General features: G+C 42.7%; 1 protein-coding gene across 5 annotated transcripts in view; it reads left to right on the forward strand.

Annotated features, from left to right (window-relative positions):
- zmym2 (zinc finger, MYM-type 2) overlaps nt 1–14,687 on the forward strand; it is a 151,955-nt gene that overhangs the window by 114,641 nt on the left and 22,627 nt on the right. For all 5 annotated transcript variants that reach the window (XM_073043675.1, XM_073043679.1, XM_073043680.1 and 2 more), the window contains 4 exons: nt 3,263–3,398; nt 4,832–4,947; nt 5,103–5,274; nt 11,800–11,934. In XM_073043675.1, the coding sequence (XP_072899776.1) occupies nt 3,263–3,398; nt 4,832–4,947; nt 5,103–5,274; nt 11,800–11,934 (559 nt within the window). The remainder of the gene's footprint in view (nt 1–3,262; nt 3,399–4,831; nt 4,948–5,102; nt 5,275–11,799; nt 11,935–14,687) is intronic.

Genomic DNA, 14,687 nt, shown 5'->3' on the forward strand with positions numbered 1-14,687 from the left:
TGTAATTGTGTCATAATATAGAAGCCCTGATTCTCTTAATTGTTTTTCATGTAATTTGTAATCAGATCTGTTTGAGGATACTGAGATTATACTATAATTTGGAAAGTTTGTTCTTTTCATTCCAGCAGATACAACAGTGTTTTTGTTTGCTAGGGAATTTGTTTTCTAATGTGCTTTGACTTTACCACAAACCTAAAATAAGGAAATAAATCTGATATACAGAAAGTATACATTCTTTTTGACACAGATGAGTCATTTCTGTTGATCAGTGTCAAAAAAGCCAAATTAAGTCCACTGTGATTCAATGTTGTAAAAAAATAAAACATGAAAACTTCCTGGGGGTGGAGTGGGGTTAATACTTTTTATAGGCACTATATTCCTTGAATTTTACAAGCAATCTATTGAAAAACAATGGAACTACTTTTATAGTCTCTTTGATATTAGAAAAGTAACCCTAAAGACTTGAATAATGTCCGTTGTTCATTGGTGACTTAATTATTAAAAACAAAATCAAGATTCCAGCAGGACTCCATTTGATACAGTAGTCCAAACATATTCATAAATTCTGGGACAGCTATAGAATTTGACTCTCTTTTTGGTTATCTACTATTTTCCAAGCTAGGCTTCTTTGTTTTAAGTTTTGTTTATTTAAATATTGTTAAGTATCATCTGTCTTGATCATCACTACAGCTCATTGATCTCTGCAGAAAATTTATAAAACATGTCCCATTCTGCTTAAGTACAGGAAGATAGCATTCATTCCCGTATTGGAGCAGTTGCATTTAACCAATTCCTGGAATGTTTGTTATACGAGAAATTGCATTCTGGAGCATTTTTAGCTGGTTATGAAATGTAAACAAAATCTTAGTTGTTACATAACTTTCAATTGCAACCAAATTGCAGTAAACATTTGAGTTTGAATTTAACAGTTCTCGTCAGATTTATTCACACCACTTTAAAGCGGTAGGAGCAGAAGCTATTTCACTATTTCTGGTAGTGACTAAATTTAGAACAACCATACGTGCAAGATATACCAAAGTACACACAGACTGACTGCCACTGTTCATTGGAGAGTGAAAATGATACAGCTCCTTTTTCATTAATGGGAAGGTATTTGCAACAGAGCTCGAGCTTCTGGCAAATAATGACATCCGGGTGATATTGGTTGAGTGATGGTAATAGCATTGTGCATGAACAGAATGTTCTGTGGATGATGGCAATCTCAAATGAAAGCAGTAGACAACAAATGGGCATGAACTGCTTCATCACTTGAAAAGTTGCAGACTGAGTTAAACATTACACAATAACCTGTGGGTAGTCTGATTTTAACCCCATGGTGAAAGCAGGTCACAGCAGGTGGTCAGATCTAAGACAGACTTCGGAGAAATTCCTCTGGGGATGAAACATTTGGCCTGCAATTATCATAAATTTATTAAAATAACTGTCTTTGTCAAGATAACAGTGCAAGAGACCATAGATGGTTCCGAGTGAATGTGAGGTGGATAATTAAAGTGACAGGAAACCAGTAGTTCTATCCCACTCCCACCCCAACCTATGACTGCAAGGTTTCCTGAATGCCTGCAAGAAAATGTATCTCAGGGTGACATATACATACTTTGATAAGAAATTTCCTTTGAACTTTGATCTGACAAACTTCTATCTACCCATTAACAATTTAGCCCCACTGAAACAATATTGCAGGTATTCTCTTTGTTTTATCCATTCCCTGCCTTATGTACAACTTTACAATAACTTTTTTCTCTACTTCCCAGTTCTGATGAAGGGTCCTCGACCTTGAATATAACTCCACTTCTCTCTCTCTCTGCAAATGCGGTCCAAACTGCTGACGTGCATTTACTGTTCTTCATTGACATTTCCAGCATCTGCCATTCATTTGATTATCAAATAATTATAATAATTGGAATCTTCCCCCTACAACTGAAACAGCAGAAGAGCCAGTCCTCCAGTGAGTTGTAAATTCAGTAATTGTCTACTCACCATATCATGCACCAACACACCCACCCACTGTCTTGCTGTATAGTGCTTTAGAAATATCACTCAAATCCTACTGGGGATTGCTGGGATTGATCTCCACAGTTGTGATCAAGGCTTCCGATATTAAATTTATGCATGACAGCATTCTAATGCAACTTTGAGCATTTAATTGCCAGGGAATTATTGAATCATTATAGCACAAAGGTAATTTGGCCCATGGGGTTAATTAGAGCTCTTTGGAGAGCAGTCTAGGCTGTAGTCCTGTAAACTCCTCTTCCTAAGTGCCTATCACATTTTAGAAGCTGTGATTTATGATTTCCACAACCTGTGTAACGAATGAGTTGTACGTCACTCTGTACATTAAAATATTCTTTGTTTCACCCACCACTTAACGTCTGCATCATCCGTCCCATGAACTGTTCATCAAAGGATAACTAGAGAGATGTTACATCCAATCTGATCCTTTTTGTAGAGGAGATCTAATACAAGTCTTAACAGATCTCCTCACAATCCTTTTTTTACTGCAGGGAGAGCAATCCCAGATTCCTCAGTTTAACCTTGTAGATGAATTCCTCCATCCCTTGAATCATTCCTGTATTCTCTTTCAGGTTCTTCCTAAAATGCTGTTGCCAAAAATCAAAATAATACTTAAATGTGGCCTAACCAGTGTTTAACATAACCTTGTTTTTTTGTTCTATACCTGCAGTTGTGAAGCACAGAACAGCTTGTGCTTGACTAATTACTTCCTCGACTTTTTCTGGCACCCTTATTGATTCTTGTCCATATACATAGAGATCCCTTTGTTCCTGAATAGTCTTTAGAACTTTGCTGTTTTTTCTGTTCTAGTTCTTTCTTCCAAAATAAATCCTTTCACTTTGCTCTGTGTTAAATTTCCTCTCCCTGTGATAGGTGCTTGACATTGAGCCATAATCTGTTAGAAGGGAGATTTGGAATGTAATCTCCCCTGGCTTGAAATCAGTCCTTTTTTCTGCAGCATCAAATATCTAAGTTGTAATTTCTTCCCCCCCACCACCACCAATTTAAAAATCAGTGAAAATAACTGAAAATGAATAGTGAATACTGAGAATTCTGAAATTTAAATTGAAAATGCTGGAAATACTAACTAAATTTGCTGATAATTTGCATCTGTTTGTAATCCAGAAATATTCCTTGAGGTATTTATCCCCCTTTTATGCTTTCACTCTTGTTTAAAAAAAAAAGGTGTAAATATATTTCTTTATTAACAGTCTTTCATTTACTATTTTAGGCTTCTAATCAGACACTGACACCTTCACCAACACCTGTAAAAGAGCTGAAAAATAAAGCGTTGCTGTGCAAACCTTTGACCCAAACAAAGGCGACATACTGTAAACCTCATATGCAGTCAAAATCTTGTCAAACAGGTATGAACTTTTCATCTTCCAACCAGCTACCAACTGCATGGATAGGTCTCAGAAGCTTTCTCTGCTTTGACTGAATTCTGCCTGCCAAGCAAAGACTTACCATTTTGTAACCTTATGGGCAATCTTGTTCAGAGTTTAGATGGAGACTGTTACTGTGAAATTTAGGTCATTTTTAATCGGTTTGTAAGTCAGTTCATGTAATACTGAATGTGGGGCATTAAGAAAACAAAACTATCAGTTAATATGCAATTGAAAGACTGGCATTAACTACACCAGGCACACTGTTATCCAATCATTATTTTAAAATGCTGCTATTATTTTTATGTTATGCTTTGACTTGATAGTTACGGTTAATTAACACAACTTGTACTTGTTTCAGAAGCAAGGTAGAGTCTGCTGGAGCACAGGAGATAATCTCCTGTACAGCCAGGCAGCTGGGAACTGCAAAACTGAGGCACAATATATCACCTACTGATGGATAGATGTAATTCATGTTGCATTTGGCAACTTTAACTTCTTAGGTTTGAACATAAGATAAGAATAATAAGATAAGTTGACACAAAATCTGGAAAAATTACATCAATTGATGAATGGAGACATTTATATTTTAAATGTTACACGTTCCAAGATATTGCACATCAGGTACAGAGGCAAATGTAGTCTTTGGATGAAATGAAGTAAATGTATGCAGATGTCATGTCATTCCTACTGTACTTAATTTTTATATCAGCATTATAATTTCTAGGTCTTCATTTACAATAGGGGCAGCAGTCATAATTTGCCTAACAGTAACCACACACTCATACCAGTGGTTTACAGCAGCAAGGTTGAGGTGCTGAACATAAATTCCCAGGGATTTCAGTTAATCTGTATTGAAGCATGTGTCAAACCAGGGAACAGAGGATAAATGGAAAAAACATAGAATCATAGAAAATAGGTGCAGGAGTAGGCCATTCGGCCCTTCGAGCCTGCACCACCATTCAGTATGATCATGACTGATCATCCAACTCAGAACCCTGTACCTGCTTTCTCTCCATACCCCCTGATCCCTTTAGCCACAAAAGGTAGAGGGACGGGAAGAAGATGAAATTGGAGTCTCCACTGCTGAGGTGAACAACTATTGCAACGATCTGATAGTTATGGGACTGGATTACAGAGAAAGGAAGGGGCACATCCATGAAAATATGAGAATTTTAAATTGCATCGTTGGGGAGGGAGGGGTTGTCTGGGTTTAATAGATTTTGAAGTATAACAGAAGGCAAGTGTAAAAATGAAAATACAGAAGAGACAGTTTATTATTGCACCAGCTTTTATTTGTCCAGTCTCTTTCTCACAATTTCACTCTGCTTTTACTTATGCTTTGATTTTATTTGTGTATATTTAACAAGAGGATATGAAAATGCTTCATAAGTTCGCCTATTTTCTTGTTTCAGAGGATGATTGGAAGCCTCAGTTGGTTCCTGTGCCTATCCCTGTGCCAGTCTATATCCCAGTGCCTATGCACATGTATTGTAACAACTATCCAGTACCAATTTCTATGCCTATACCGGTAAGTTAATTGTTTAAACATGTAGCTCATCATTTTAAAAGTAAAACTTTTCTTTGTCGTAGAATTTAATTAAATGAAATGAACTAAACTTTGGCCATTTTCCATCCTTATTTCTCATAAGATGTGCAGCCATTAATGCAATATTTCTGGAGCAGGTACCTGTTCCAGTATTTCTACCTACTACTCTAGAGAATGCTGAGAAGATAGTTGAAACAATAGAGGATCTAAAGAGGAAGGTACCTTCCAATCCCATTGAGGCTGACATACTTGCTATGGCAGAAATGATTGCTGAAGCAGAAAAGAATCCAGTATCCATGGAACTTTGTGGTAAGCTTTTATACTTAAGTAACAGGGAAAAGAAAATGATATGGTGGAAAAGAAGATGTGATGTTGATGGTCTTTTGCTTAATAAAAGAAATAAAGCTGAAACTAGTTTAAACCCTATGGATTACTAGGGGTGCAGTTTTATGTCCCAGCACTAGAGTGTGCCATATATACCAGTAAAAACTAAAGTGAAAAGAAATGCCAGTAACTAATTGTGAAGTCAAAAATAAACCTGTTCATTTATCTTCTCTCCCTAATAAATAAAAATATACTTATTGAAATTAGCAAACCATTTATATTTTTCAAATCCCTTTCACTCAATATCACGACTTTGCTTTTAAAAATTTACAAAGTTGAAGCAAATGAGGAAACTAAAGAGAAAAGCAGCAACAAAATTAAAAAGATTTGTAAGAGGCATTACTGTGAAGAAAGCAATAATAGTGTAGTTTGCGAGAATATTATAAATAATTTTAGTTCCGTGCAGACTAAAAATGACATTTATTTATTATTTTTTTATACACAATAATATCCCCTTTTATCAAACCAGCACTTTAAATAAGCTCTTATCAGTTTGAAGCCATCAGATTACCTATGAGAGTGTGACTGACCAAAAGCTTTTAATTCAGTTAATAATCTTGAATTTTGTAAAAATAACTACCAACTAGCATTGGTGATGATGTTCATAAAACTAATGAATTATTGTTTCTAAATCCATTTAGTTAACTGATACGCTTGATGCAAGAAAAATTAGCACTCTTAACCTATCTGGATAAGTTGTGATTCCAGAGCTACCCCATATGGTTAATGCATAAATGCCCTCAGTATTCTAAAACCAGTCACCTGTACTGATACTGCTAAATTCAAATTAGGACTGCAGTCCTTCTCAGGGGCAGTAACAGTTGTCAATTCCGTTCTGGTCCGGAATCTTCACCGCCTGCGAGATGGCTTTCTGTGAGTAGCATTCCTGATCTACAAACTTGAATGCCTCTGATCTGGCTCTCAGCAGATTCCGGATTTCATTGTTCATGCAGATTGAGGAAAACTGGACGATTTCATGGTGACATACTCATCCATAGCTGTTTAACTAAAGTCTGTTCCAGAGCATTGTAATTGATAGCAGTTCAAATGCTTGACCAGACATTTATTAAATGTTGTAAGAGAACTAGTAATGTTTTTCTAGTGCTGTGAATTAATCGAAGACAAGTTGCCCAAAGACTTCATGATTGATTGCAAACTGGGGTCCACATACCCCTTGGTTAATGGTAGGAGTCCATGCCATAAAAAAGGTTGGAAACCCTGCCATAGAGCATTTAAAATAAAATTAGAATTTATAATAAAAGGCATCTAAGGAAATATCTGTATTAGTCACTTAAATTCATTATTATTGAGCAAAGCACCATTTTTTTATTTTGCCATTTTTCAACATTGACAATTTATTATTATTCATGTTATTTATAGTACTTTTCAAAGGTTCATTTTATTGTCAAAGTGTGTACAATACAACACTGATATTCATCTTCTCCAGATAGCCATGAAATACATATAAAAAAGTAAAACAGAACTCGCAGACCCCAAAACCTCTGCCCCCACCCCACCGCAGAAAAAAGACAGCGACAAAACAATCCCTGACCCCCTCACTTCACACAATCTCAGGAATTGCCATCTGATCCCCGGCACTCCCAATTCTAGTAGAATTAACATCGTTTAAAGCAGAGAATCTAGTCATTCATTAATTTTTATGTTTGCCTAAAATTTACATACATTCAACTAGACGGGAAGATTATAAGGGGAAGTCTGAAACAGAGATTTTAGGATAAAATTGGTGATGTTGTGGCGACCCACTTTCTGCGCAGGCTAACCAGCTCACAAATAGCCAGCGCACGGGGGGAGACTTTAGTAATGCACCTCTGATGTCATTTCCGCCCGGAGAGGGCGGGCACTAGGGATTAAATGCCAGCACCGCGAAGTTTGAATAAACTAGTCTCGAAACGACTTACCGACTGCATGTCGTTATTTCAGCGCTGTGTGTAGCACATCGCTACATTGGTGACCCCGACGATCCAAACGGGATTTGGACCAAAGATGACCGACTCTTCATCTGTTCACGCAGTTTTGCTACAACTGCGGACTTTCTGGACGCTGCAACCACGCGTGTGGTTTAGCCAAGCAGAAGCCCAGTTCCAGATTCGGCAGATATCCTCTGATTCCACGCGTTACTACCACGTGGTGAGCGCCCTTGACCAGCAGACGGTTGCCCCCGGAAGAAGGCAAATATGAAGCATACAAAGCGCTGCTCATTGGGACCTTTGGCCTCTCATGGCATGAGCGGGGTGGCTGCCTGCTTCACCTGGACGGTTTGGGAGACAGACTGCTGTCAGCATTGATAAACGAGATGCTGGCCCTGGCTGACAGACACAAGCCCTGCCTCATGTTCGAGCAAGCGTTCCTGGAGCAACTGCCCGAGGACATACATCTGCTGCTGGCCGACACAGATTTCAGCGACCCCCGGAAGGTGGCGGCCCAGGCAGACGTGCAGTGGAAAGCCAAGAGGGAGAGCGTGGCATCTGTCGGTCAGATTACCAGGCCACATGCCCAACAGCAGACCAGACCAGGCCCGGCAGGGAGGTGCACACAACACAGAGGCAGGAGTGAGAAGGACAGTGAACTGGTGTTTCTACCACCAGCAGTGGGGCACAAAAGCCCGCCGTTGTCGCCCGCCCTGCCAGGGCCAGCTGCCACTAATGACTATGGCGGCTGGCCACCAGGACAGCCTCTTGTACGTCTGGGACAAACAGTCAGGACGCCGCTTCTTGGTCGACACCGGAGTGGAGATCAGCGTCTTGCCCCCGATGGGGTACGACACCCGCAACAGGAAGCCAGGACCCACCCTGAGGGCCGCAAACGGCAGCACGATACGGACCTACGGCACCCGCACAGTGCAGCTGCAGTTCGGCGCCAGCCAGTTCACGTGGGACTTCACACTGGCCGTGGTGGCCCAACCACTCCTGGGGGTGGACTTCTTGCGAGCTCACAGCCTGCTGGTCGACTTGCAAGGGAGAAGACTAGTACATGCCGAGACTTTCCAGACGTTCTCCCTGGGTGAAGCCAAGTTGCCGGCCCTACACCTGGACTCCATCACGCTGTCGGACAACGAATTCACCAGAATCCTGGCGGACTTCCCATCAATTCTGGCACCGCAGTTCACGGCAGCCATGCCCAGACATGGCGTACAGCACCACATCCCGACACAAGGACCACCCCTCCACGCCCGTGCTCGAAGGCTCCCCCCAGAAAATCTCCGCCTGGCGAAGGAGGAGTTCAAGCGGATGGAGGAATTGGGGATCATACGGCAGTCCGACAGCCCATGGGCCTCCCCCCTGCACATGGTGCCCAAAGCAACAGGGGGCTGGAGACCATGCAGCGACTACCGCAGGCTGAACGAGGCTACAACACTGGACTGCTTCCCTGTGCCGCACATTCAGGACTTTGCAGCAAACCTCGTCCGGGGATACCATCAAATCCTGATGCATCAGGACGACATCTCCAAAACGGCACTCATCACCCCTTTCGAGTTCCTCCGCATGCTGTTTGGCCTAAAGAATGCCGCACAGACGTTTCAGCGGTTAATGGACACAGTGGGATGCGACCTGGACTTTGCTTTCATCTATTTGGACGACATCCTCATAGCCAGCAGCAGTCGTCAGGAGCATCTGTCCCACCTCCGTCAACTCTACGCCCGACTGAGTGAATACGGCCTCACGATCAACCTGGCCAAGTGCCAGTTCGGTCTCGATACCATCGACTTCCTGGGCCACAGGATTACCAAAGACGGGGCAACACCTCTGCCCGCCAAGGTAGACGCGATCCGCCACTTTGCCCGGCCCAACACGGTCAAAGGCCTGCAGGAGTTCGTTGGTATGGTGAACTTCTACCACCGTTTCCTCCCCTCAGCAGCCCGTATCATGCGCCCTTTGTACACCCTGATGTCGGGTAAAGGCAAGGACATTACTTGGGACAAGGAGGCCGCGGCCGCTTTCGTTAAAGCCAAGGAAGCCTTGACAAATGCCGCGATGCTGGTGCACCCCAGAACGGACGTTCCGACCGCACTCACGGTGGATGCATTCGACACAGCAGTCGGTGGGGTGCTGGAGCAGCTCATCGAGGGGCGCTGGCAACCCCTGGCGTTCTTCAGCAAGCACCTACGACCACCCAAACTCAAGTACAGTGCCTTTGACCGGGAGCTGTTGGCACTGTATCTGGCAATCTGGCATTTCAGGTACTTCTTAGAAGGCAGGCCGTTCGCCGCGTTCACGGACCACAAACTGTTGAACTTTGTGTTCACGAAGATGTCCTATCCCTGGTCGGCTCGCCAGCAGTGACATCTGTCCTACATCTCCAAGTGCACGACGGACATCCAGCATGTCTCGGGGAAGGACAACTTCGTGGCGGACGCACTCTCCAGACCAGCTGTCCAGGCCCTGTCCCTGGGGGTGGACTATGCAGCACTGGCGGAGGTGCTGCAGGCAGACGACAAGATGCCCAGCTGCAGGACTTTCTCGTAGGCCCAGGTGATAGGACCCTCCTGTGCGACGTGGCTACCGGCCAACCTCGCCCCATCGTCCCGGCAGCCTGGAGGCGGTGAGTTTTCAACTCCATACACGGTTTGGTGCACCCATCTATCAGGACAACCGTCCGGCTGGTCTCCAGCAAGTTCACGTGGCACGGACTTCGCAAACAGGTCAGCGAATGGGCCAGAACGTGCGCGCAGTGCCAAACAGCCAAGGTGCAGCGGCACACTAAAGCCCCGCCGCAGCAGTTCGAACCCACCCACCGGAGGTTCGACCACATTCGTGTGGATATCGTGGGCCCCCTACCAGTGTCCCGAGGAGCGCGGTACCTCCTAACGATGGTAGACCAGTTCACAAGGTGTCCAGAGGCGGTCCCGCTCACTGACACATCTGCCGATTCCTGCGCCCGAGCACTGATCGCAACCTGGGTAGCACGCTTCGGGGTACCGGCCCACATTACCTCTGACAGAGGCGCCCAGTTCACCTCCAGCCTGTGGTCAGCTATGGCCAGCCTGTTGGGAACACAGCTACACCACACTACTGCCTACCACCCACAGTCGAACGGACTAGTGGAACGCTTCCACCGTCACTTGAAGTCGGCTCTCATGGCCCGCCTGAGAGGACCTAGCTGGGTGGACGAGCTTCCCTGGATCCTGCGTGGAATTTGTACAGCGCCCAAAGAGGATCTGCACGACTCGTTGGCTGTGTTGGTGTACGGCGCACCCCTGGCCATCCTGGGAGAGTTCATACCAGCCCCAAGGGGGCAAGAGGAAGAACCCACAGCAGTCCTGGACAGGCTACGCGAAAGGCTCGGCAACCTGGCCCCCGTACCAACTTCACAGCACGGACGGACTCCGACCCATGTACCCAAAGACCTGCAAAACTGTAAGTTTGTGTTTGTACGAAGGGGTGGACACCGGGCACCGCTACAGTGGCCATACAAGGGGCCGTTCAAGGTGATCAACAACAATGGGTCCACGTACGTTCTCGACATTGGGGGGAAAGAGGAGGTTTTCACGGTGGACCGACTCAAACCAGCCCATGTGGACTTGGCGCAGCCGGTCGAGGTTCAGGCACTGCGGCGCAGAGGCAGACCTCCCAAACTGAGGCTGATCCAGACTGTGGACATTGGGGGGTGTATCGTCGGTTCTGGGGGTGGGGTTATGTGGCTACCCACTTTCTGCGCAGGCGAACCGGCTCACAAATAGCCAGCGCGCGTGGGGAGTCTTTAGTAATGCACCTCCGACATCATTTCCGCCCGGAGAGGGCGGGTGCTAGGGATTAAATGCCAGCACTGCGAAGTTTGAATAAACTAGTCTCGAAACGACTTACCGACTGCATGTCGTTATTTCAGCGCTGTGTGTAGCACATCGCTACAATGTTTTATTTTTGGATTGCTCCTGCCAGTGTAGTTGTATGTGATCCTGCCTTTAGAAATACAACAGAACAGCACCCATTTTTCAAATATTAAATGGCCCATCAGCTTCCAGTAATTCTCCTTGAATGCTTTGTTCCAGTATGAGTATTAGCCTAGTTGTCACAATTTACAACGAACTCCTACCTCTACCAAAATCCTACCAAATCTACTGTGCAAAACTTACTGCTTCATTAGTAGTTAGTGAATATGACCACTGGGCAACTACAAATCAACTAAAAAGTAAGAGCAGAAGATAACTGAAGAAAGAGACAGGTAGAGAGAGAACTTTATTAACTGTGAGAGAGGAGAGCATCACAAATTAGTACAGTTCACTGTCATTTTTGATCATGCATCAGTTATGCAGTAATATTGATTGAATTTAGATTTCCCGTGGCAATTAACAATTAAATAATGACATTTCTGGATTTTTTGTTGCTCCCTTGTCAACAGAGAAGTGATTTAAAAATCTATAGGAATAGAATTTAATCTTTATATTAAAAAATTGCAACCTCTATAATATGCTATTATGGAAATTTGTTTTAGGTATTGACAATGATGAGAATGGTGAAAGTTTCTTGGATGTTTTTGGGACCATTAAAGATGATCTGGAAGAGCAACCCAATATGCCTGGTAATCAATATGAGCTTGGACTGGACCTTGAGATTGATTTTCCAAGAAGTATGTACCTTAAAATTGTTCTTTTATTTTAAAATTTACCTCTACTTAGCTATTTAAAGTGTGTATCCAGAATGACCTCATTTTAGTGTTACATGTCAATAAATGGAGATGTAATTATGAACAGTGGGTCATTCTCATCTGCAGATACAGATTGATTTTCTCCTCTCCTATCGTATTCCTCCTTCAGCCCTTTACCTTTTCCACCTGTCTTCTCACTTCATCCCCCTTCCCTCACCCACCCGGGGTTCATGGACCCCTCGGTTAATGGTAAGGCTCCATGGCATGAAAAGGATTGGGAATCTCTGCTCTACCTTCTACTCCTCAAACCCCACCTTCTTTTTCTGGTTTCTTCCCCTGTCCTTTCCAGTCCTGATGAAGGGTCTTGACCTGACACATTGACTGTTCATTCCTTTCCATTGATGCTGCCTGACCTGTTGAGTTCCTCCGGCATTTTGTATGTGTTACATATTTATGTTAATTGTTTTTACTTCTAGAATTTTTGCAGTGCAGTAACCCACACTAGACAGCTGACATGAAACTGCTTCCAGATCATTATGCAGAAATAATGCACTTTGGAAATAAGAATTCAAAAACATATGCATTAAATACTAAAATTAAAAATCTATCCAGGATGAGTACTGGGGTTGATGGATACATGGGCCATGGCAAAAGGGCAAATAAGGTACATATTTGCCAATATTGTTCCAACATCAAAAACACTGCTAACACATGTAAAGGATTGTGGTACTATCAGCACTATTGTTGGTTTCCTGGTATAACCATGTCAGAAATGGTAGGCATTACTGTGGTGGAATTTGTCACGGTGCCAACCTTCATATCTCAGACACTCAGCTGCACAATGCCATCACACTCTTCCAGTTAGTACACAGTATTTGCTGATTGCAGTACAAGTGACTCATCAGACAGAGAATGTGCCTAATGGACTTGAGGCTGGTGAATTACATCACCTGCAGTGCCTCAGTGACCCGCCAAGGTCACAGCCTTCTGGCAGAAAGTTATCAAAGAGGTTTCAAAGGATATGACTGCAGTCCATGAGTAACTACACTTCGGAGAAACCAGTAATGACAGTAAATACTAATGACAAGTATATCTGCATTTGTGGAAAAGTAGATGGGAGTCTTGTCTTGGAGAGGTGAGAGTGTCAATTATTTGTCAGATGCTGCAGTCAATCAACAAATAGGTATATTTCAACAGATACGACCTAGAATGATCCTACAGCTAGAAGCTGGGAACAAGGGTTATCTTGACTGACAGAGTAATGGGATCATAATTATGAGGTGTTACTCTGGGTTTTTTGAGGCTAAAAATTTGAGTGTGGGCTACCATTTGGAAGACTGGCCTGCATAGACGTCGTTCCTCCATGGAGTAGATAAAAACGTAATTCCCTCTGGAGCAGCTCAGGTGTTAGATGCTGAGCCTTTGCACACCTCTCGTGATGTGATCCTTGTGGACGCCTTTGGGAACAGGCGTGTGTCTTTTGCATATTCGTGAATCACAAAGATGGTTGGTCTTCAGTATAAGCAGTAAACTAATTCAGTATGAACTGGGTGTACATACCTATGTGAAACAATTTGGCAATGAGGGCAGGTTTAGTGTGATTTGTCATTTAAATAAAATTACTTCTAAGCATTCGGCATTGGTATAAAAATGGTTCTTCTGTAAGTGAATAATGACTAAAACTATTCCCAACAATATGGACGGAAATTTTGCTAATTACATACTATTAACTTCAGTTGGATGAGCTTACAGCCTGAGAAGCATTAATAAGCAGCTAATTTTGGCAACTGGCACTAACATCCAGAAGCTTGTGTAAACTTGCATCATTCTGCAATGATGTTATTTTCAATGTGCTAATGCAATTTTTTTGGCATTTATAGATTTCTAGGTGTGTGCAATGTGGCACAGGGATAACAAAAAGATGGTATTGTTAAATTTGTTCTGCACTTGTCTATGAATAGAAATTGATTTTTATGTATGTCCACCCTTTTAAATGGAAAAAAAAACTTCACATTTACTCATATTTTAACCACTAAAACTACATTATATTTGTGTGTGGTTATAGTATATGAGATTTGCACTGCAAGTAGAAAAACTTTTTCTTTAAACTTTAAAGTCACCTGTTTGGAAACTTTCACTATTAGGTAGTTAGGGATAACTTCAGTTGTTATTCACTTACAGAAGAACCATTTTTATACTAATACCAAATGTGGTGAAAGTTCATTACTAATGCCTTCACAATCTCTTTAGCCGCCTCTATCAGAACTCTGGGGTGTGGTCCATTTAGTCCAGGTGACTTACCTACCTTCTGAGCTTTCAGCTGACCAAGGACCTTCTCCTTAGTTATAGCAACTACACTTACTTCTGCCCCCTGACACTCTGACTGACTCAAAATACTTATTAAGTTCATCTGTCATTTTTTTTCTCCATTGCTGCCTCTCTTGTATCATTTTCCAGAGGTCTAATATCCACTCTCATCTCTATTTTACGCTTTATATATCTGAAAAAACCTTTGATATCCTCCTGATATTATTGACTAGCTTACCTTCAAATCACATCTTTTCTCTCCTTATGATTTTTTATAGTTGCCTTCTGCTGCTTTTTAAAAGCTTCCCAATCCTCTAACTTCCCATTATTTTTTACTATATTATATGTCCTCTCTTTTCCTTTTATGCTGTCTTTGAATTTTCTTGTCAGTTACAGTTGCCTCACCGTTCCTTTAAAATAATTCTTCA

Source organism: Hemitrygon akajei, chromosome 4 (genome assembly GCF_048418815.1).
Source record: "Hemitrygon akajei chromosome 4, sHemAka1.3, whole genome shotgun sequence".
NCBI lineage: Eukaryota > Metazoa > Chordata > Chondrichthyes > Myliobatiformes > Dasyatidae > Hemitrygon > Hemitrygon akajei.